Raw genomic sequence first — 22962 nt, forward strand, 5'->3', positions numbered from 1 at the left:
ACCAATAGATGCACAGCAGCGGGCACGGAGTTCCTTTCACAATAAAATCCCAACATTAAATACATGCAAATAAGCAGACCAAAATAATATAAATATCTAGATTTTTACGGGAGTCCAAATCATAGAAATATAATATATTCTTTATCTAGCCCCAAACATTTTCATGGCCAGGTTTATCATAAATTAAAAGTCAATGGCAGCTAACACTTCTTCCTCAGACAAGGACTTTTATTAGCAAATTATTGTTTAGGTGAGTTCTGTCTGCTACTCCCCTGCCCAGTCATGTGAAATCCATAGATTAGGGCCTAAATCATTTATTTAAATTGACTGTTTTCCTTATATATGTAACTCGACAAAATCTTTGAAATTGTTGCATTTATACTTTTGTTCAGTATGATTGATGACAATAATACAATATAACTTTGAAAGTCCATTCGCCTTTTTCCCTTTTGAATTGTTTATGGCCTGTCTCCATAAACTTGCTTTAGAGAATATCAGAAGCAGAATCACTGCGTTAAACACATCATCAATAGCCTTCCTATATTTTAAGCCATATAAAAGTGCACTGATTACACAAGACTGTGGCTTGCTCCTTCGTAGAAGAGGAAACATTACAAAGCCAACAAAAAAAAGCTCTCAGGCTGCGTTTACACAGGTAGCCCATTTCTGATCTTTGTTCCACAAATTGGTCTTTTGACCAATCACATCAGATCATTTCACATCAGCTCTTTTCACAGAGCTGATCTTGATTGGTCAAAATACAAACGAGTGAAAAAAATGATCAAAGTTGGGCTGCCTGTCTAAACGCATCCTTATACGGCCCATAACGGTCTGATACGGTATGCTTAGAGTGCATGGTAGCATATATAACTTGGCTTGTAAGTGAAATTGCCATGAATGTTTCACTTTTGGCTCAGAAAATGGGGGGGCGGGGCGGGGTAATGTTCAACTTCAAGGGCAGCGGAAGGAAAGCTGGTTTTCCAATAGTCAGCTCTTTTAACTCATAGCTAATGGATTGTGCAGTTGTAAATCAGTTGTAGGCTGCTGTACACTGGGCCTTCGATTTTACAAAATACAAATGAAATGTAACCATAGAGAAACATGAACTAACATTATCAATCATATGTAAAATGCCCTCTAATAAACCTATCCAGATTGTAATGTATCCACCCGATCTTTACAGCCATTCAAATTGTAGGCCTATCTCCTGGAGATTGGACTATAGTGTAAAGGTAGTGCAACAAAAAAAACAGTTCAAGAATGTAAGGACTTTACTGCCATCTAGTGGTCCGTTTTGGGAGTACATGTGACTCATTCTCACTCAGAAGTAGAACAAAGCATCAGCTGGTTAGTCATTTGTAATAGAGCCTCAGAGTGGAGGTGTCACGATACCCATAAACCTAGCGGCCAAACAAGGAAATTCGAATTTTAGAAACACTTAAAATAAGGGCTGTGTTGGCTTATCCTGGCGTCCCGTTTTGATAACCGCATAAATCTCTCTCGGACAAGGTGACTTTTATCAGTATATTCGGCTGTATGTACTCTCAGATTCGAAAATGCTAATTAGCATGAAAGTAGACATCATGCAAGACTACAAATCCCTGCACATCATCTCTAGCTGACATCTTTGTTAACAGGTATTGTGCCAATTTAAAACTTACACATGACAGTTCAGAATTGTCCATTTAAGGAAATGTAGCCAATTTATTAATGACTAAATTTAGCTAACATTAGAATCCAGAGATTATTGCCTTTGCCTCGATTCGCAGTCTCATCCAGATCATCACGGTATTTGTAGTTCTTTATGATAACCACTTTTGCGTTTCATTTGTTGCGGGGTAAATACAGGCGAAAATATTGATATTTGTTGATAAGTCACCTTGTCCTACAGAGATTTACACAGTTATCAAAACATCACCCCAGTGTAAGCCTACATTTAACGCAGCCCTTATTTGAGGTGATTCTAAAATCCCCTATGGGAAAAATGAATGGTGGAAAAACAATTGGAACCATTTCCTTGTTTGAATGCTAGGTTTGATGTGTATTATGACTCGTACTCTATAGAAGTGACATTACATGCTGACCAGACCTCTCGCGCACGTGTGTCCACCTCACGTGCATGTTGATTTTGTCCACCCACACCAGACACGATCAGGACATGCAGGTTGAAATATCAAAACGAACTCTGAACCAACTATATTAATTTGAGGACAGGTCAAAAAGCAGTAAACATTTGATTTATTAATACACAGATAAAAGGGTCAACTGAGTTTGTTTCTAGTAATCTCTCCTCCTTCAGGGTTCTTCATTGGACTTTATATGGCGGTTGGCAACCAACTTTAAGATGCATTACCACCACCAACTGGACAACCGAGATCCCAGTTGTCTTGAAAGCACAATTATACAAATTAGTGCAACATTTATGGAACATCACAGGGCAGACAATTTTGCATGACAGAATCTGGGTCCTGTTCAAATACACATGTATTCTCTTCCCCTGCATTCCTAGGGACTCCTAAGTGGCATGGTGGTTTAGGACACTGCATCTCAGTGATTGCTGAACCTGGTTCCTAATGCAGGCTGTATCACATCCAGCCGTGATTGTGAGTCCAATAGGGCGTCGTCTGGGTTTGGCCGGAGTAGGCCATCATTGTAAATGATCATTTGTTCTCAACTGACCTGCCTAGTTAAAAAAAAAATGTAAACTAGGGATCAAGGGACAACTTCTGAGAGTCGAAGGTCACATTTTCAGCCATGCAGAAACCACACAGGACAAAGCAAAGGAGCAACTTCAATCTTTATTGTATAGCAGACGTATCTATACTAAACCAAAAATATAAAAGGCAACATGCAACAATTTTAAAGATTTTGCTGAGTTACAGTTCATAAGGAAATCAGTCAATTGAAATAATTAATTAGGCCCTAATCTATGGATTTCACGACTGTTCAGGGATGCAGCCATGATTGGGCCTGCGAGGGCATAGGTCCACCCACCTGGGAGCCAGGCTCAGCCTATCAGGATGTTTCCCCACAAAAGGGATTTATTACAGACAGAAATACTCCTCAGCACCCCTCCCTCTGACAATCCCGCAGGTGAAGCCGGATGTGGAGGTCCTGGACTGGCGTGGTAACAAGGCCGGTTGGACGTACTGCCAAATTCTCTGAGGTAGTTTACGGCAGAGAAGTGGACATTCCTGCATTCATCACACCAACACTCACTCAAAACTTGAGACATCTGTGGCATTGTGTTATGACATAACTGTGGCCTTTCGTCCCCAGCACAAAGTTCATCTGTAATGATCATGCTGTTTAATATGCCACACCTGTCAGGTGGATGGATTATCACGACCATGGACAAAATGTGCACAACATTTTTGAGAAAAGGTTTTTGTGCAGTATGGAACATTTCTGGGATATTTTATTTCAGCTCATGAAACACAGGACCAGCACTTTACATATGTTGCGTTTATATTTTTGTTCAGTGTATAACAAGGGATATAATTTTGTACAGGTATTCCTAACTGAAATAGATGTCAGTCACAGAAACTATTTTCTGGGGGTGAAATATAAAACAGAATGCTGTAGTTTGTCAGTGTCATGTGATAAAAAATTAAATACAAAAGTGCAAACAAAGAATTAAATTCCACCCAACCCTGAAAACAGTGATTTAAATTCACACACACAAAAAAAGCCATTGAATTTCTGTTTGAAACAATGTCACAACATATCATGTTTACCACAACCTTCCAGTTTGAGGCCATGCAGAGTTTAGTTCTGGCAAACCTATCTACATCTTAATTACGCTCCTAACAAGGGTTACATTTAAGCATTAATCTCAGCAGATGGATTCATTCAAAGCAGATATTTTACCTGACAAAACCAGCAGGTACTGTGAGACTGGCTCCTTCCAAAATGGCACCCTTTTAACTATTTATATACTGTAGTCTTTATAATGAAGAATCCTTTTCAGAGACATAAATACAACATGCAGAGAGAGAGAGTAGGAAGTGGACTGTGGTGGGTGTAGGCTGTGTGGTCTTCTTTAAAGTTGAATCAGAATCCCCCCTCACCATTTTTGCTTTGTGAAATTATGGCACACATTTTGGTCCATGGATGCTGAACTCTATACCGATGGTCAGTTGCTCCCTTTTCCCCACCTTCTCCTTCACGTTGACTAAGAAGATTCTACAGCTTTACACGCATTGCGATCTTTTACAGGAAGTAGTCAGGAGTACGGCGGGTCACATGGGGCTCTCCTCTGCGAGGGGCGGGGTCAAACTGAAGGCTGGACCGGAAACAAAGACATCAGATATAAATGTGACTATGACGCCTTGGAGCCATTTTTAGATCTAAATTAGAGGGTTTGTTCTATTTCAAGACAAGGAAGCTTCCTAAGTCATTTATATACTCATGACAATTTCCAATGTTTAGAGTTTTACAATAAAGCTACAAGTAAAAGCATTTTTAACTGGGATTTTATTCTGAAGTGAATACTTACAAGGAGTACTTGAGTGTGTCATCCAGCTCCATGATGGCGGCCTGGTTTTATAACCCTGTCAGCAATAGCCAGAGTACATCATGGCACCAGTTATAACCCTGTCTGAAGATAGTCACTACGTTACGGTCATGGCACCAGTTATAACCCTGTCAAAAACAAACTCAGTAAACCAGAGGTACATCATGGCACCAGTTATAACCCTGTCAAAAACAAACACTCAGGAAACCAGAGGTACATCATGGCACCAGTTATAACCCTGTCAAAACAAACACTCAGTAAACCAGAGGTACATCATGGCACCAGTTATAACCCTGTCAAAAACAAACACTCAGGAAACCAGAGGTACATCATGGCACCAGTTATAACCCTGTCAAAACAAACACTCAGGAAACCAGAGGTACATCATGGCACCAGTTATAACCCTGTCAAAAACAAACACTCAGGAAACCAGAGGTACATCATGGCACCAGTTATAACCCTGTCAAAACAAACACTCAGGAAACCAGGTACATCATGGCACCAGTTATAACCCTGTCAAAACAAACACTCAGGAAACCAGAGGTACATCATGGCACCAGTTATAACCCTGTCAAAAACAAACTCAGTAAATCTAGGAACAAGACACAAAGTGCAAGTCTTGCGAAACTAACACATTACATCATGCAAACAGGACAAAGTAAATATTTTGGTAAAAAAAAAAATATATATATATAATTTGCAGTATTTAAAAAAAGGATAGACATCTTAGGACAAGGATAGTCAAAACAGTTATGCTGTGGATCTTTGGACGCACGGCTTGATGAATGACCTTGCACTGAAGGGATTGGGTACATTGTCACATTTCATTACGAAGAAACAGGAGAATACCAGAACACTGGTTTGTCTGTTTAAACGTAGCAGTGACTGACCACGGTCCATCCTCATCAGGCTAACTGGTGTACATCAAGTCCTTAGAGGATGAAACATGCCAGTGTACCTCCATGACAAGCTGGTGAGCTCTGGAGACCAGGGTGAGTCCGTTAGCATGGTTGAAGGTCTCTGAGATGTCCTGTCCAAAGGTGTAGCCGGCACCGCGGGGAGAGATGCCCCAGCCGCCACGGTCATCGGGGTCTGACCACAGCAGGTCACACATCGGACCCTGGGGGAGGGAGACAGTGGCCATGTTATTAAATTCAACAATACTGTGAACACTACATTATGTAAATAAGGTGGCCATATTGGCGAGGTCAGGCTACAACACTTGGAGCGTCACCGCAGGATGTGATGTCATCGAAGGCGTTTTGTCTGTGCATATTACAACTGAGATGAGTAGTGACTGGTTGGATGGTTGACAGATTAACCCTCTGATATACAATGGTCAGGGCTTACAGACTCCAGTGGATCTATATCCACACTAGCATACTGTGACACGCTAAACAACTGGAGACGCTTCACTCAACATGAACAAAACAGGGATCTCCAGGCCAGAGGCAAAAGCCCTCACACAGAAGTGAGCGAGGTGGACGCCCCTATACTCCCAATGGGGACCAAGAGGTTTAAGTCAAGTGAGTCAATACTATGAAACAACATATTGGGCATGTATTCTAACTAGCATGGTAGTATGAAGATTGGATGTCGTTTTTAGGAACATATTGGACATGTTCACAACATATTGGACATGTATTCTAACTAGCATGGTAGTATGTAGATTGGACATCGTTTCTAGGAACGTGGAAGTGAGCTGACCTCATGAGGAACTTCCTGTAAGCGATCCAGCGCTCTGATGTGTTCCAGTGTGTCTATAGAGGGGGACAGTCCACCGTGGAGACAGAAGATCTGCAGAGGAACAACAAGTCAGGACATTTCCATCTAAAACATGGTGTAATTGGTAGAACAAAGCAATCATTTAGGTTTACATTTCCATCTAGCATCTTGGCCAGGTCGCAGTTGTAAATGACAACTCGTTCTCAACTAGCCTACCTGTTTAAATAAAGGTGAAATAAATAATTAAATACAAAATAAATTGTGTTACTGTTAAAAACTAAATCAGTAACAGACGCACGTGAACATTGTGTCGGGTTGTAAATGTCACAATTACTTTTAAGACCTGTACTGTACATGGCTGCTAAATTGAATGGTTATGTAATAACATATAGTGGTAAAGAGTCCAAAGCCACTACCTCGCTTTTCAAACTGAAGGAACTGAAGGAGGAGATTCAGCAGCACGTGGGAGGACAACAGAATTCAATTTAAAAAACGTTTTATTTTTTATTTCACCAACGTGTTTATTGCAAAAAGTAGAACCGACACGTTTCGGCTTCTGGCCTTCGTCATGGTTTTGATGAAGGTCAAAAGTCGAAAAAGCGTTGGTTTTACTTTTCGCAAAAAATAAGCTTTTATTTTTATTGAATTCTGTTGTCCTCCCAAGTGTTGCTGAATCTCCTCTCTCCTTCATAACAGTGATACTAATAATACAGGAGTTTTATATAGCACTCTTCAAGGACCCAAACAAAGACACTTGTGTAATACTTCCCCTAATAAGTAAATATGTGATACATTAAAGCTGCAACGTAACTTCTTGGGTGACCCGACCCTAATTCACATAGAAACGTGAGTTATAGATCTCATTGAAACCAAGTCTAAGAAGTGGTAGATCTGTTTTATGTGCTCAATTTCTATGCTTCCTGTTCTTAAGTTTCGCTTTAGTGTCTTTTACTACTGAACGGCCGGGATTGGGAGTCACATAGGGAGGCGCACAATTGGCCCAGCGTCGTCCGGGTTTGGCTGTCATTGTAAAATAAGAATTGGCCCAGCGTCGTCCGGGTTTGGCTGTCATTGTAAAATAAGAATTAAATAAGAATAAAGGTGAAATACATTTTTTTAAAACTTTAGTTTTGTACACCAGCACCAAACAGCTGAAAATAAAATATGTTTGGTTATGTAAAATATATTTCACAGAGGATTATATGGTACAATGATTCACTACACAATGACTGCTGGTTTTGTCAAATAAACTGAAATTAGGCAAAAAAATACTATAATTTTAGCAACCAGGAAATGACAGAGCCATTTCTGCATAATGCACCTTTAACAACTAATATCTCACCTGGTTATCTACCAGGGCAGTGAGGGGCAGGTAGTCAAATAAGTCTGTGAAGTACTTCCAGACGTTGGCGTTTCCGTATTTCCTTAAACACTCGTCGTAGAAGCCGTACACCTGGGTGATCTGTCTGCTCTCGTGGTTCCCTCGAAGGATTGTGATTCGCTCACGGTACCTCACCTGAAAAACTACAATTATTAACACATATCTGGATGGGACAACAAGTATATAACACACATTACATTCACAGCGACTGCACATTCTGTTTTAGAGTCAACCAGGTATGGTTTAAGGTTGATAATGACATTTACAGTAGCAGCAATAAATCTTTTCCTGTGTTATATCAGTAGGCTGTCCTGTCCTCCATGTAAACCTACTGACCTCCTCTACCCGTTTGAGTTTAACCTTGTTGCTGTTTTTCCCCATGCGCAAAATAAAATAATTAAGCAATATCAGACAGGAATCGGCCAAAGCTACTTCAGAGTACACAGGGATGGGTAGCTTGCGGCCTACGGGCATTTTGTTAGCCCGCGGATCAGCCCCCCCCCTTTAATGTAAATACTATTTTTTTTTAGGACCTCAGTCGGGGTCTGAACTTACTGTTGAGAATTACAAATGGGAGAATACAAGGTGCAATTTCAAAATATGGCTGTGCATCAGCAGTTTCTCTCTAGTTAGGGCAGTCACTGACAGTCACTCAATTAACCCACGTCAGCTAAAAATGTTTAGATCAGTAAGTTAGCCTAGCCAGCTATCTAAACTTGCAATAATCACGGTATAATTACCGACGGTTAACATTGATTTTGTTGGTCACCATCACTCCGATTTATCTAAAACGGCAAACATTTCTGTCCACCCTATGGCAAAATGTGTAGATTTGCAGGAAGTTAGCTGCAAAACTGCTAATGATTCTCTGCTTCATGGCATACTGAATAGAATTGCATGAAATTAATTATAAAATTGCTAAATCTTCTCTCCACCCCATGGCAAAATGTGTAGAATTTCATCAAACTTAATTTAAAACGGCAACATTATCCCTACACGTATAGTGTAGAATTACAGTAAATGTCTCCATTGTCAAGAGGGGAGCCGCAGAAAAGTTTTGCTCGCAACATGTTACTTAGGGTCTCTGAAAGGCTAGGGCCGGCTCTGACCGCATGTGTGGCTATGGATGTGGGTATATGCAGACCTGCAAACCACTGCTTGCTACCCATACGCTATGCCCACGGATGAGTTTTCCTCTGCAATGGTAGAGTATCTCTACAACGATTTCTAGAACGGACAAAACATTCTAACTGTTCTAATTGGTCCCAGAAACCGATGGGTTGGGCCAGAACCAGAACACAAGTGGCTAAAGTGGAGGTTTGAAAATATATCATTGTTTTTGCGACTCTGATTGGTTAGAGATGATCCAATCGCTGATTACTTAGTTTTATACAACACTTCTCATTTTGACCTCACCACAAGTGATTTTAATTATGGCAGCGAAATAATTCAATTAAGAGTCGTCAGGCAAGGCCACTGCGGCCCTCGTGATGAAATTTGATTGGGGGGGGGGCACCCTCATTAAAATTGCACATCCCTGCTCTAAAACATTTGGCTGTTTACCTTGAGAGATACCAGGAGGCTGACTGTCTCTACAGAGTAGTAGCCCCTGTCCACATAGTCTCCCATGAAAAGGTAGTTGGTGTCAGGAGACTTCCCTCCGATTTTAAACAGCTCCACCAAGTCATGGAACTGTCCGTGGACATCTCCGCACACGGTGACTGGACATCTCACCTCCTGCACATTAGACTCCTTCGTCAGGATCTCTTTGGCCTGGAAAGGAGGAGGAGACGAGAAAAGAGTTTGGGTTTAGGGATTTAGTTAGAGGATGGGTGAAATCTGGGATACAGAGCGAGAGTTCGGATGTTATTTCTTGTTTAAGTATTTAACCTCTACATATTTGGTGACCCCCTCGGGACGATTGAACTAACGTACGCTAATGTGATTAGCATGAGGTTGTAAGTAACATGGAACATTTCCCAGGACAAAGACATATCTGATATTGGCAGAAAGCTTAAATTCTTGTTAATATACCTGCACTGACCAATTTACAGTAGCTATTAAAGTGAAATAATACCATGCTATTGTTTGAGGAGAGTGCACAGTTACAAACTTGAAAATGTATCAATAAACCAATATGGCACATTTGGGCAGAATTGATTCAACAGTTTGAAGAGAAATGCAATGGTTCATTGGATCAGTATAAAATGAGGCACATACACTGCTCCCATCTAGTGGCCAAAATGTAAATTGCGCCAAAACTGGAATAAATACATTGTGGCTTTTCTCTTGCATTTGAAAAGATGGAACAAAACACGCATGTTTTTTTCTTTGTATTATCTTTTACCAGATCTATTGTGTTGTATTCTCCTATATTATTTTCACATTTCCACAAACTTCAAAGTGTTTCCTTTCAAATTCTATCAAGAATATGCATATCATTGCTTCAAGGTCCTGTTCTACAGGCAGTTAGATTTGTGTGTCATTTTAGGACGAAAATTAAAAATCAGAGTCCGATCCTTAGCTTTAGTAGCTGATACCCAAGCGGCACACTTTGGAATTAAACTGCAACGAGCCAGAGCGAAATGTAAGAACAACAAGGATATCAAACTGACATTTCCAAAAACATTCATGAAAAATATCATCAATGCTCCTTAAATCCTGCAAGTAAAACTACGGTACTGCCAATGTAATGTCTGACAACTCCAAAGTGAATGCAATGGCAATATGCAGCCCCGCCGCCATTTTCAGAATAATGTAGCTAGCCTGAGCATACAACAGTCGGTGGAGAAATTTACCGTGCTCGGACCAATGATCAAATTAAAACAGTTGTTTAACAGTTAGCTAATGCTCGCGGTCTAACATAGCCGGCAAACTAGCTTAGCTAAGGGCTTGCAAGATCACACACATTAAATAGGCTAAAATTACCTTCTCGCAAAGGGCTTTCACTTGGTTTTCCGAGAGCTGCTTGCATTCGCCGAGTTGCTCAATCCACCCATCCAATTCCTTAGTAAATGACTTGTCGTCCATGTCTGGTTATATTTCAGCTAGCTAGGTAGGTTGAAAACCTATTGAAAACTAGTTTAGCTAATGCGTTCTCGTCATTCGCACTCGTTTTGCTTTCGTCGAAAATGAATGCACGATCTTGCTAGGTTACTGACTCTGTTTTAAATTGGTTCAAACCATCGGCACTAGCTAACTACTTGTTAAAAATAAGCGATGCATGTACCTCAAGCTTATGTTAATATGAAAAAGCTAAAGAAATGCGTGTTGCAGTTGCAGAAAACTGTCTCTGTATGACATTCCGTGGACCCAACCCAGCTTCTTTCCCGAGCGACAATCAATGAGGGAGTTATATTACACTGAACCGGGCAACGTTATCGGGAGGAGCGCCCATCTCAAATCGATCTGTAATATGCGCCGCTTTGTCATGTTGCCAGAATCGTCCAGAAACATTTATTTATTTTCCATAAAATAAATGTTTGAATTTTCAAACTAGGATTGGGAAGCTTTTTTTTAATCACCTTTGCATGTGGAAACACAGAATCCTACTCATCACATTTATTTAACTAGGCAAGTTAGTTAAGACTTATTTTACAATGACGGCCTTCACCGCCTAACCCGAACAACGCTGGGCAAATAGTGCGCCGCTCTATGGTATTCCCGCTCACGACCGGCTGTGACACACCCCGGGATCGAACCAGAGTCTGCATTGACACCCCACTGAGATGCAGTGCCTTAGACCGCTGCGCCACTCGGGCGAGTAGTTCATTTCGTCACTTTTGTTTTGAGCCGACTTCTCCCTCGGCCAGAGCTGGGCACCTACCTGGCTCACGTTCGTGAGGCAGCACAGTTCTAGAACTATGCATTCACTCTTCACCGGATTAAAATTTCTCCCATCGGAGTAACCCAAATCAGATAAAAGAACCACCCTGGTCTTACTGCGTTTACTTGGTCAATGAACTTCACTGGCCCCCTTAATCTGGGCTTTTCTGCCACCGTGTGGTTACGAATGGGAACTAAATTGTGCTCTCGGTGTCAAAATAATAAACCTATCAAACCTATCAAAATAATAGATAGTAGATATACCGATAGTAGATATACCGCTAATCACATGCTTAGGACTACTGTGCATTCACAGTGAATAAATACAATGGACAGGCTGGATTCAAGAACAACTATACAGAATTTGAGGCGGCTCATAAGGTTTATGACACACGCATGCGCATTGAGTTTCATCCAAGACAGCAGTAGGAGATCATGGTTTGTGCAATAATGAATCCTTGGGACATCCCAACGTTAGTTTATTGAAGTTGACATTTAAAATGGTTAAGGTAAGGTTTAAGGTAAGTGTATGGGTTAAGGTTTATGGTATGGACGTCCCAAGGATTCCATATACCACTAACCATGAGAAAATGGCAGCAACATTGAGGCATGGATGACATCAGGAAAGACATGAAGTATTTAACATGTATTTTCTGTTGTAAAATAACAGTTAGCTGAACCTCTTCACCTAAACCCTAGGTACATAGGCACTGAGTGCAGTTCGCGTCCACGATTACTTGTGTTTTGACCAGTCATTGGTTTTGACAGACGCAGTACGAAAATGAATTGAATGAATGATGAAGCTTGATGGGAAGTCACTCTGAAAATATAGTTTACTAACCTATCAATTACTTCAAACTGTAAGAAGTTAAGCTACCCTTAAGAAAAAAACATAGTTTACTGCAATAAGTAACTTTGAAAAAGTAGTTCACTGCATCCAAACAATTAAGTAAAAAGTGATCATATCTAAATCTAAAATGTAATTGACTACAAATTGCAAGAACATATCGCTCAGGAGTCGGATGTTTACACAATGTGTATTTTAGCCTATTTAAAACCGACAACTATGTCTGATGCCAGTGTTCCCGAAAATCCCACCCTGACAGAATTCTCCCCTCTACATTTCACTGATCTTAGAAGCAGAAAGCCTTGCTGAAATTAAACGCAGCCTAGCGTGATTATTGACAGCTAGACACAAATAACACAAATAAAACATGCTTTCTGCTTCTAAGATCAGTAAAATGTAGACTAAACTGACAACGGAGTGAAGAGCAGAAATCTCAACTACCAAGCAAGTCGCAGCAATGAAGAATTGAGTGTGTGCGCGTTCGAAGGGGTGTGAGAATTCTGGCAGAGGAGAGATTTTCGGCACAACACCAGAAAAAAATGAATCTCTTGCCTACTTCACCCATATTTGATTTTAGCAAAAAAAAAGTATTGGGTAGTTCCAGTAGTTAGCTACACCGTTACATTGCAAAAAAAGTAATTAACTACTGAAAACACTACCAAGATTTGAATTTGGTTCAACTACCACCAAGCTACTGCAAAATTTAGTTAAATTACTAGTAGAACTACTTGTAGTTCACTAATCGCCCACACTGATAACAACCAACACTTCTACAGTTACTGGGTTTCCACACCTAGCTTCTCACTTGCTGTCACTGGAAGCTAAATCAACGCCAGTTTTATCCAAGCAATGCTCTCTCTCTCTTCTCGCAGGTCCGTCAGTTCAGCACTTCGCTGACCAGGCAGGTTTCTGGTCACGGTAAGCAAAGCAGGACATACAAGCTACTGGAAGGGCTCAACATTCCACAACAATTATGCAATGACGACTGACGACTTGAGAACGATATTATCAAACACAGGCGTCTATAGTCTAAAGATGTAGCCGTCACAGTCAAAAATAGGCAAAATATCTCAATATAATCCTGAAACTTCTAATGGGTGAAATGATTTACCCTCTCTGCAGCCTGTTTATCCCTCCCATCCAGGTATATGGAGTTGAGGGTCGCTATGCCTATGCTCTCTTCTCAGTAGCCAGCCAGCAGGGCAGACCAGAGCAAGTGGAGAATGAGCTGATCACAGTGTTTGTAAGTCAGTCCCATTCATTTACAACACACACACACACACACGGGAACCCCTGACTGTCATCTGTCCCATGAACCTGGATGCCTTTCTCTTTCAGACGACCCGGTTTCAGACCTGGTATCCAGCTACTGCCCCATAGCTATACTAAACAGGCTTTATTTCTGTTTCTCCAGGCCCTAGTCAAGGACCCCAAGCTATCTGGCATCATGGTGAATCCCCATGTTAAACGCAGTATCAAAGAGCACACCTTCACTGATGTCATGACCATCATCATCAACGTCCTCAGTGGGTAGCCAGCCTTACGTCACCTGTCTCGACAGACGGGTGAAAGAAAGATGGTGTTACAAAAGTTGTGTGTAATAACAGCATAATGTGTAATAGTTGTCTTGTGTGTTGTTTATGTGCCTGTGTCTGAGGCCCTGATGTAGCCCTGACATTAATTGCCCTAAGTAGTGTTGTGGAAATTCTACACAGGGACACTCAAAGTCAATCTTAAATGAATCATTGTTTATTAACAGCAAGCTGGAGAGGTTCCAACCAACTCAATGCACCATGTACACATGTCGATCAGGAGCTCCACCGGGTCAGTCCCGTTAGTTCTCTTATATACAGACAAGTTATATTTGCATGATTTAGCTCATTCATCATTCATAATTAATTCATCACTAACATTTGGTTCATGCATGTGACAGACCAATACCTCATGAGGCTTCTTCTCTCCAAGTTGAGACCTTGAAACTGAAATATCCTTTCGTTCTGGGCGTACTGCCAAATTGCAGATACTGATAGTGAGGATTCGTTCAATCAGTCACTTGCATGAACACAAAAATAGGTTATTAGATAAGCACAAACATAAAATGTTCCATCACAGGAGATAACTACATTTGTATTGAATTGAATATCTTTACTTTCATTCCTCAGATGTTATGGCTGATAACGACCGTCTGACGCTGACCTCTGACATCATCTCAGCCTTCAGCAAGATGATGAGTGCTCACCGTGGAGAGGTCCTCTGTACTGTCACCACCACACAGGTAGGAACTGACACACACACACACACACACATTCCATCATTACACATATTTAATCTAATCCCAGATCAGCCAACTCAAGATGTACATTAATCCACACTAAAATGTAATTGACATGTTGTTTACATTTACAGAATTTAATAATTTGCAGATTAATTATTTTCATTTATTTGACATTTTCCTAATCCTGTGTATCTTTCACAGCCTCTGGATGCTGCCAACCTCAAAGACCTGAGAGTTGCTCAGAATGGCTTCCTGGCCAGAGATGCTCAAGCTGGAGACTAAGGTAGGAACTAGGAACTCACAGAGGAGGCTAATGAATAGCTAATACTGAATAGACATAACAAGCCACAGTGGATGAAAGAATAATGGAATCAGTGTCCACCTACAGAATCAGAAACGTTGACATTTTAGGCTTACGTTTCCATTACCCCTGATTAAAATCCTCACTATAAAGTCTGCGAAATAAAGAGATGAATATAGTGATTATGAGCTGGTTTGTACATGCTGCTACATGTCTGAATGTCTTTTCTGTTCTCTCTCTGCCCAGTCGGACCCCTCCATCGTGGGTGGAATGACAATCAGCATCAGGGACAAGTATGTGTACATGTCTACTGAGACTAAGATCAGTAGGGAGACCTAAGAATTGGCATGGCTTGCGTCCCAAATGGCACCCTATTCCCTATGTAGTGCACTATGTTTCACCAGGGCCCTATGTAGAGCAGGTAGCCTAGCGGTTAAGGGTGTTGGGCCAATAACAGAAAGGTCTCTGGTTCGAATCCCTGAGCCGAATAGGTGATCAATCTGTCAATGTGCCCTTAAGCAATGGACGTAACCCTAACTGCACTTGTAAGTTGCTCTGGATAAGAGTGTCTGCTAAATGTTCAAAATGTAAATGTCTGAGACCAGGCTGAGGGAATAGGGTGCCATTTGGGATTTTTTTTAAACTTATGCATAATCAACTGGAACTAAGTCCTATGGACTCAATAGGGAATGAATGGGTAGTGGAACAATGTTAATGGTAAATGTTTATGTACAGAGCGTTCGGAAAGTATTCAGACCCCTTGACTTTTTCCACATTTTGTTACGTTACAGTCTTATTCTATTCACAATATCCCATAATGACAAAGCATAAAACAGGTTTTTAAACTTTTTTGCAAATGTATTAAAAATACAAAACAAATACCTTATTTACATAAGTATTCAGACCCTTTGTTATGAGACTCAATTGAGATCAGGTGCATCCTTTTTCCATTGATCGTCCTTGAGATGTTTCTATAACTTGATTGGAGTCCAACTGTGGTAAAGTCAATTGATTGGACATGATTTGGAAAGGCACACACCTGTCTATATAAGGTCCCACAGTTGACAGTGCATGTCAGAGCAAAAACCAAGCCATGAGGTAGAAGGATTGTCTGTACAGCTCCGAGACAGGATTGTGTCGAGGCACAGATCTGGGGAAGGGTACCAAAAAATATCTGCAGCATTGAAGGTCCCCAAGAACACAGTGGCCTCCATCAGTCTTAAATGGAAGAACTTTGGAACCACCAAGACTCCACCTAGAGCTGGCTGCCCAGCCAAACTGAGCAATCGGGGGAGAAGGGCCTTGGTCAGGGAGCTGACCAAGGACCCAATGGTCACTCTGATAGAACTCCAGAGTTCCTCTGTGGAGATCAATCAATCAAATGTATTTATAGAGCCCTTCTTACATCAGCTGATGTCACAAAGTGCTGTACAGAAACCCAACCTAAAACCCCAAACAGCAAGCAATGCAGGTGTAGAAGCATGGGAGAACCTCCCAGAAGGAAAACCATCTCTGCAGCACTCCACCATTCAGGCCTTTATGGTAGAGTGGCCAGACAGTAGCCACTCCTCAGAAAAAGGCAGCATGGTGTGAAGCATGGTGGTGGCAGCATCATGCTGTGGGGCTGTTTTTCAGCGACAGGGACTGGGAGACTAGTCAGGATCGAGGGAAAGATGAACGGAGCACAGAGAGATCCTTGATGACACCTGATCCAGAGTACTCAGGACCTCATACTGGGGCGAAGGTTCACCTTCCAACAGGACAATGACCCTAAGCACATAGCCAAGACAACGCAGGAGTGGCTTTGGGACAAGTCTTTGAATGTCCTTGAGTGGCCCAGCCAGAGCCCGGACTTGAACCCGATCGAACATCTCTGGAGAGACCTGAAAATAGCTGTGCAGCAACACTCCCCATGCAACCTGGCAGAGCTTGAGAGGATCTGCAGAGAAGAATGGGAGAAACTCCCCAAATATAGGTGTGCCAAGTTTGTAGCATCATACCCAAGAAGACTTGAGGCTGTAATCGCTGCCAAAGTTGCTTCAACAAAGTACTGAGTAAGTGGTCTGAATACTTATGTAAATGTGATATTTCAGTTTTTTATCTTTAAAACATTTGCAAAACTTTCTAAAAACCTGTTTTTGCTTTGTCATTATGGGGTATTGTGATGTCATTATGGGGTATTGTGATGTCACTATGGGGTATTGTGATGTCACTATGGGGTATTGTGATGTCATTATTGGGTGTTGTGTGTAGATTGAAGAGGGGAAAAAACAATTGAATCAATTTCAGAGTAAGTCTGTAACGTAACAAAATGTGGGAAAAGTCAAGGGGTCTGAATACTTTCCGAATGCACTGTATATTATTCCTTGCCACCTTTGATCTTAACAGTACAAATGATTACAGTAAAGTCAGTCTTTCTGTTGTCATGTTCATATTAAATATGATGTATTATAAACATCACTGGATTTGTTTGCTTGTTTGGTGTTGATTTGCAAAGCCAGAGTGAGGCAAGTTGAATTGTAGCCTCGTAAAGCCAGAGTGGTCGCATACAAATGTTTAGCGACGTTATTGTGAAATGCTTGTGTTCCTAGCTCCAACAGTGCAGTAATATCTAACTAAATGCTTGTGTTCCTAGCTCCAACAGTGCAGTAATATCTAACTAAATGCTTGTGTTCCTAGCTCCAACAGTGCAGTAATATCTAACTAAATGCTTGTGTTCCTAGCTCCAACAGTGCAGTAATATCTAACTAAATGCTTGTGTTCCTAGCTCCAACAGTGCAGTAATATCTAACTAAATGCTTGTGTTCCTAGCTCCAACAGTGCAGTAATATCTAACTAAATGCTTGTGTTCCTAGCTCCAACAGTGCAGTAATATCTAACTAAATGCTTGTGTTCCTAGCTCCAACAGTGCAGTAATATCTAACTAAATGCTTGTGTTCCTAGCTCCAACAGTGCAGTAATATCTAACTAAATGCTTGTGTTCCTAGCTCCAACAGTGCAGTAATATCTAACACACACATTTAAAAGTAAAATAATGGAATTAAGAAATGAATAAATATTTAGAAGAGCAATGTCGGAGTCCAGATATCCAAAAGTTATTTCCGTTTGTATGTAATAATGCAAAGAACATTCTGGGCTAATAACGTGAGAAATAACGTAAAAAATATAAAATACTTCAAAGTTGCTTAGGAGCCTGAAACAAGGCAGCCATGTCTATCAGCGCCATCTTGACTTCTTGTATTTTTGTATTTTATTTAACTGGGCAAGTCAGTTAAGATCAAATTCTTATTTACAATGACGGCCTACCAAAAGGCAACAAGAGGCCTCCTACAGGGGCTGGGATTAAAAAATAAAATATAGGTCAAAACACACATCACGACAAGACAGACACCTCAACACTGCATAAAGAGAGAACTAAGACAACAACAACAGCATGGCAGCAACATGACAACAACATGGTAGCAACATGACAACAACATGGCAGCAGCACAACATGGCAGCAGCACAACATGGTAGCAGCACAACATAGTAGCAGCACAAAACATGGTACAAACATGATTGGACACAGACAACAGCACAAAGGGCAAGAAGGTAGAGACAACAATACATCATACAAAGCAGTCACAACTGTCAGTAAGAGTGTCCATGACTGAGTCTTTGAATGAAGAGATGGTGATACGGAGTCCAGTTTGTTGCAGCTCGTACCATTCGCTAGCTGCAGCGAACTGAAAAGCAGAGTGACTCAGGGATGTGTGTGCTTTGGGGACCTTTAACAGAATGTGAATGGCAGAACGGATGTTGTATGTGGAGGATGAGGGCTGCAGTAGGTATCTCAGATAAGGGGAAGTGAGGCCTAAGAGGGTTTTATAAATAAGTATTAACCAATGAGTCTTGCGATAAGTATACAGAGATGACCAGTTCACAGAAGAGTATAAAGTGCAGTGATTTGTCCTATAAGGAACATTGCTGGCAAATCTGATGGCCGAAGGATAAAGAACTTCTAGCCGCTCGAGAGCAACCTTACCTGCCGATCTATAAATTACATCTCTGTGATCTAGCATGGGTAGGATGGTCATCTGAATCAGGGTTAGTTTGGCAGCTGGGGTGAAAGAGGAGCGATTACGATAGAAGAAACCAAGTCTAGATTTAACTTTAGCCTGCAGCTTTGATATGTGCTGAGAGAAGGACAGTGTACCGTCTAGCCAAGTACTTGTATGAGGTGACTACCTCAAGCTCTAAACCCTCAAAGGTAGTAATCACACTGGTGGGGAGAGTGACATTCTTCTTACCAAACCACATGACCATTCTTTTGGAGGTTGTCATGGCAATTTCCTGTATTACCAAATGAGGAGAGTTACAAACCACACACCAGTCAGAGTTATACTTAAACTTCACCTTTAATAATAATTAAGCTTTGCATTTGACTTTCAACAATTCACTATCTCTAATGAATAGTTGAGAGTGTAAACATAATGGCATCTGAGATCTTTTATAGCAAAGATCTCAACTTACATGACGAACCACAGATCTCAGGAACTCTTCACAAAGGGCCTTTTACTTGAGAAAGGAGTATCCCTTAGCCAGATTGCATTCGCTATAAATTATCGCTCAGTTTGTTCTCTAAAACAAGGTTCTAATCTCGTTCCTGGTACTTCATAGTACCAAAACATGACCTCATCCAAGGCATAACCCAATTGTCAATTCTATATACTCCCATCTCAAGTAAACCCCTTCTTCTCCCCACTCCTGGACAAGCTCAATGAGGGGAGTGACTTGCGCACAGACATTGTGGAGCCAAGAGATAGTTGGTTCCCCCTCAATCACGCCATCCCTTCACATGGTTTAACAGATACTCAATAATGACAAATATCTCACATAAGCATTATTATGTAAGTAAAACATCTTATTTATCTATGTTACCCAACTCATTCTGATTCATTCTCCACAAGGTGTTCAGAACAAGGTTTAGGGTAGAGAAAGCTTGTTGGACACTAAGAAAGCTTTGTTGTAGAGCATTTAACACAAAATCCAGGGAGGAGCCAGCTGAGTATAAGACTGTATCATCTGCATATAAATAGATCAGAGAGCTTCCTACTGTCTGCATAGAATTGGATGAGCAAGCTTCCTACTGCCTGAGCTATACCGTTGAGCATGGGGCCTAGGATCGAGCTTTAGGGTACTCCCTTGGTGACAGGCAGTCACTGAGATAGCAGATGTTCTGACTTTATGCACTGCACTCTTTGAGAGAGGTAGTTAGCAAACCAGGCCAAAGACCCCTCAGAGACACCAGTACTCCTTAGCCGGCCCACAAGAATGGAATGGTCTACTGTATCAAAAGCTTTGGCCAAGTTATTAAAAATAGCAGCGTAACATTGCTTAGATTCAATGGCAATGGTGACATGATTTAGGACCTTTTAGGTTGCAGTGACACATCAATAACCTGAGCGGAAACCAGATTGCATACCAGAGAGAAAACTACAGACATCAAGAAAGCAAGTCAGTTGATTATTGACAAGTTTTCCCAAAACTTTGGAGAAACAGTGCAAAATAGAAACAGGCCTATAACAGTTAGGATCAGCTTGATCTCCCCCTTTAAAGAAAGGACCCACCGTGGCTGCCTTCCAACCAATGGGAACCTCCCCAGAGAGGAGAGACAGGTTAAAAAGGTCAGAGATAGGCTTGGCGATGATGGGGGCAGCAACCTTAAAGAAGAAAGGGTCTAAACCATCTGACCCTGATGTTTTTTGGGGTCAAGTTTCAGGAGCTCCTTTAGCACCTCGGGCTCGGTGACCACCTGCATGGAGATACTTTGTAACTGGGCAGGGGGAAAAGAGGGAGGAGCATTGGGGCTAGTCGCATTAGAAGGGGTGGGAGATGTGGGTGGTGGGAGGATGGGAGGAAATGTTGGATGGGCAATGAGGCATGGCGGAGTCAAATAGGAATCCTGACTTAATGAAGTAGTGATTAAAGAGCTCAGCCATGTGCTTCTTGTCAGTAACAACCACATCAACATTAAAGGACATGGGCAGCTGTGAAGAGGAGTGTTTATTCTCCAGATCTTTAACCATTTTCCAGAACTTCTTGGTGTTAGACTCACAGAGAGAGATCTGCTAACTTTAACTGACTTTGGCCTTCTGGATAGCCTGAGTGCACTTATTTTTCTGCTAACTTTAACTGACTTTGGCCTGAGTGCACGTATTTTTCATTTGCCTGAACGAGAGCCAGTATGCATGTGCCGAGCCTTTCGCCAAGTGCAATTCTTGAGGTGGTGTAACTCTGCTAGATCACGGTCGAACCAGGGGCTGAACCTGTTTTTAATTATCATTTTCTTTATGGGTGCGTGTTTGCTAACGATACCACTGAAAATATCAAAAAAGAAGGACCAAGCATCTTTGATAGAGGGGATCACGATGATTCTATAACAATTTACAGAGGCCAGTTCATGATAGAAGGCTTGCTCATTGACGTTTTTTAGCAAGCGTCTATGACAAATCAGAACAGGTCGTTTCACTGAGCAGCCATTACGAACACAGGCTGTTAAACAGTGATCACTAAGGTCATTACAGAAAACACCAGACTGATACCTATCAGGATTATCTGTGAGGACAACATCAAGAAGAGTAGCCTTTTCTGGGTTTTTGGAGTCATACCTTGTGGGATTGGTAATAATCTGAGAAAGATTTAGGGAGTCCCATTGCTTTAGGACTTGGTCAGATGGGTTAAGTATGTCCCAGTTTAGGTCACCTAGCAGGACAAATTCAGACTTAGTGAAAGGGGCCAGGAGAGAGCTTAGGGCAGGTAGGGTACAGGCCAGTGCTGATGGTGGTAGCACCCAGAAACAGTCAACAAAGAGCTATTTGAAAGTTTAATGCTTAAAACCAGCAAATCAAAATTGTTTGGGGACAGACTTGGTAGAGACAACCGAGCACTGAAGGTGATCCTTGGTAAAGATTGCCACTCCACCACCTTTCGAAGATCTGTCTTGCTGAAAAAGGTTATAACCAGAAAGGTTAACATCAGTGTTCAAAACACACCTTAACCACGTCTCAGTAATTAAATTTTTTATTTAACCTTTATTTAACTAGGCAAGTCAGTTCAGAACACATTGTTTTTTACAATGACGGCCTAGGAACAGTGGGTTTAACTGATCTAGGAACAGTGGGTTCGCTGCCTTGTTCAGGGGCAGAACAGCTTGGGTATTCAATCTGCCAACCTTTCGGTTTCTGGCCCGATGCTCTAACCACTAGTCTACCCTCCCCGGCAGTAATGACCAACACATCTGGATTGGACCTGTGAACCCACACTTTCAATGTATCAATTTTAGGTAATAAACTTCTAGTGTTAACGTGCAGAAAACCCAGGCTTTTATGATAGCACAAATCAGCCACTGCAGTAGACATCAGTGCACAAGTCAGAATTGGGGTTAGCAACAGTAGATGGGCCAGGGTGTACTTGCACATTTCCAGATATCATCAGTAGTAATACAATCATTGCACGGACAGAGGACAGGGAGAGCTCTGCAGTGTTGATTTATGACATTGGAATGTGCATCAGATGGCAACAAGATCATATTGTACAGCAATTTCATCAGGTAACATGAATACAAAGCCGGCGAGAGGTGGTTAGAATAGGATGGGAAGTCTGTGTAACCAATAGAGAGTCAGAGTCCCGAGTGTGGGAACAAACATAGTCTGTTCCACGGTTGGGTAAACAAGCAAGTTCATAGTCAACAAAGCACGCAGGAGTCATGAGACAAATAGAATGAAGCACAAGAAAAATATATATAATGACTTGGGGCTAGCCATTGTAAGTTCAAAGGGTCACCCACCCCAACAAGATATCTTGACAGGGTAGCACTCTATGAGTCCAGTAGGCTGTAAAAGTCTGAGATAAATTCAACAAATAGTAGGTCTATACTAGTTTATTAAAGTGTTTCTGAGTAAGCTTACATAATAAACTTCACAAGTTAATTAGCCTTCGTTAAAATTATGATCAGTCCAAATGTATGATACTTCGCAGGAAAAACGTATTTGTATCTGTATCTGAGTTCTGTAAATTGGATTGCTTTCCCACTAACGTCAGGTCAATTTTA

At 41.4% G+C, this 22962-nt stretch overlaps 1 protein-coding gene and 1 pseudogene across 1 annotated transcript; one reads left to right on the plus strand and one right to left on the minus strand.

Moving 5' to 3' along the window:
- Nucleotides 1-4650: 4650 nt before the first annotated feature.
- LOC112255883 (serine/threonine-protein phosphatase 2A catalytic subunit alpha isoform) lies at nucleotides 4651-10995 on the minus strand. The gene is made up of 6 exons (XM_042326067.1): nucleotides 10551-10995; nucleotides 9186-9395; nucleotides 7584-7757; nucleotides 6224-6313; nucleotides 5475-5636; nucleotides 4651-5084 (listed from the first exon to the last, which is right to left on the minus strand). The coding sequence occupies exons 1-6, from the start codon at nucleotides 10650-10652 to the stop codon at nucleotides 5046-5048; spliced, it is 777 nt and encodes a 258-aa protein (XP_042182001.1). The 5' UTR covers nucleotides 10653-10995; the 3' UTR covers nucleotides 4651-5045.
- A 1999-nt stretch (nucleotides 10996-12994) lies between these two features.
- On the plus strand, nucleotides 12995-15663 carry LOC112255885 (annotated as a pseudogene).
- The last annotated feature ends 7299 nt before the right edge of the window (nucleotides 15664-22962 follow it).

This window comes from Oncorhynchus tshawytscha, linkage group LG08, assembly GCF_018296145.1.
Source record: "Oncorhynchus tshawytscha isolate Ot180627B linkage group LG08, Otsh_v2.0, whole genome shotgun sequence".
Classification (NCBI taxonomy): domain Eukaryota; kingdom Metazoa; phylum Chordata; class Actinopteri; order Salmoniformes; family Salmonidae; genus Oncorhynchus; species Oncorhynchus tshawytscha.

Excerpts from the sequence above, each read along its gene's own strand:
- LOC112255883 (XM_042326067.1), bottom strand. The coding sequence starts at position 10,652 with ATGGACGACAAGTCATTTACTAAGGAATTGGATGGGTGGATTGAGCAA. Across the intron at positions 9,396-10,550 it reads TGAAAGCCCTTTGCGAGAAG|GCCAAAGAGATCCTGACGAA; the intron begins GTAATTTTAGCC and ends CCTCCTTTCCAG. Across the intron at positions 5,637-6,223 it reads TACAGGAAGTTCCTCATGAG|GGTCCGATGTGTGACCTGCT; the intron begins GTCAGCTCACTT and ends TCCCTCCCCCAG.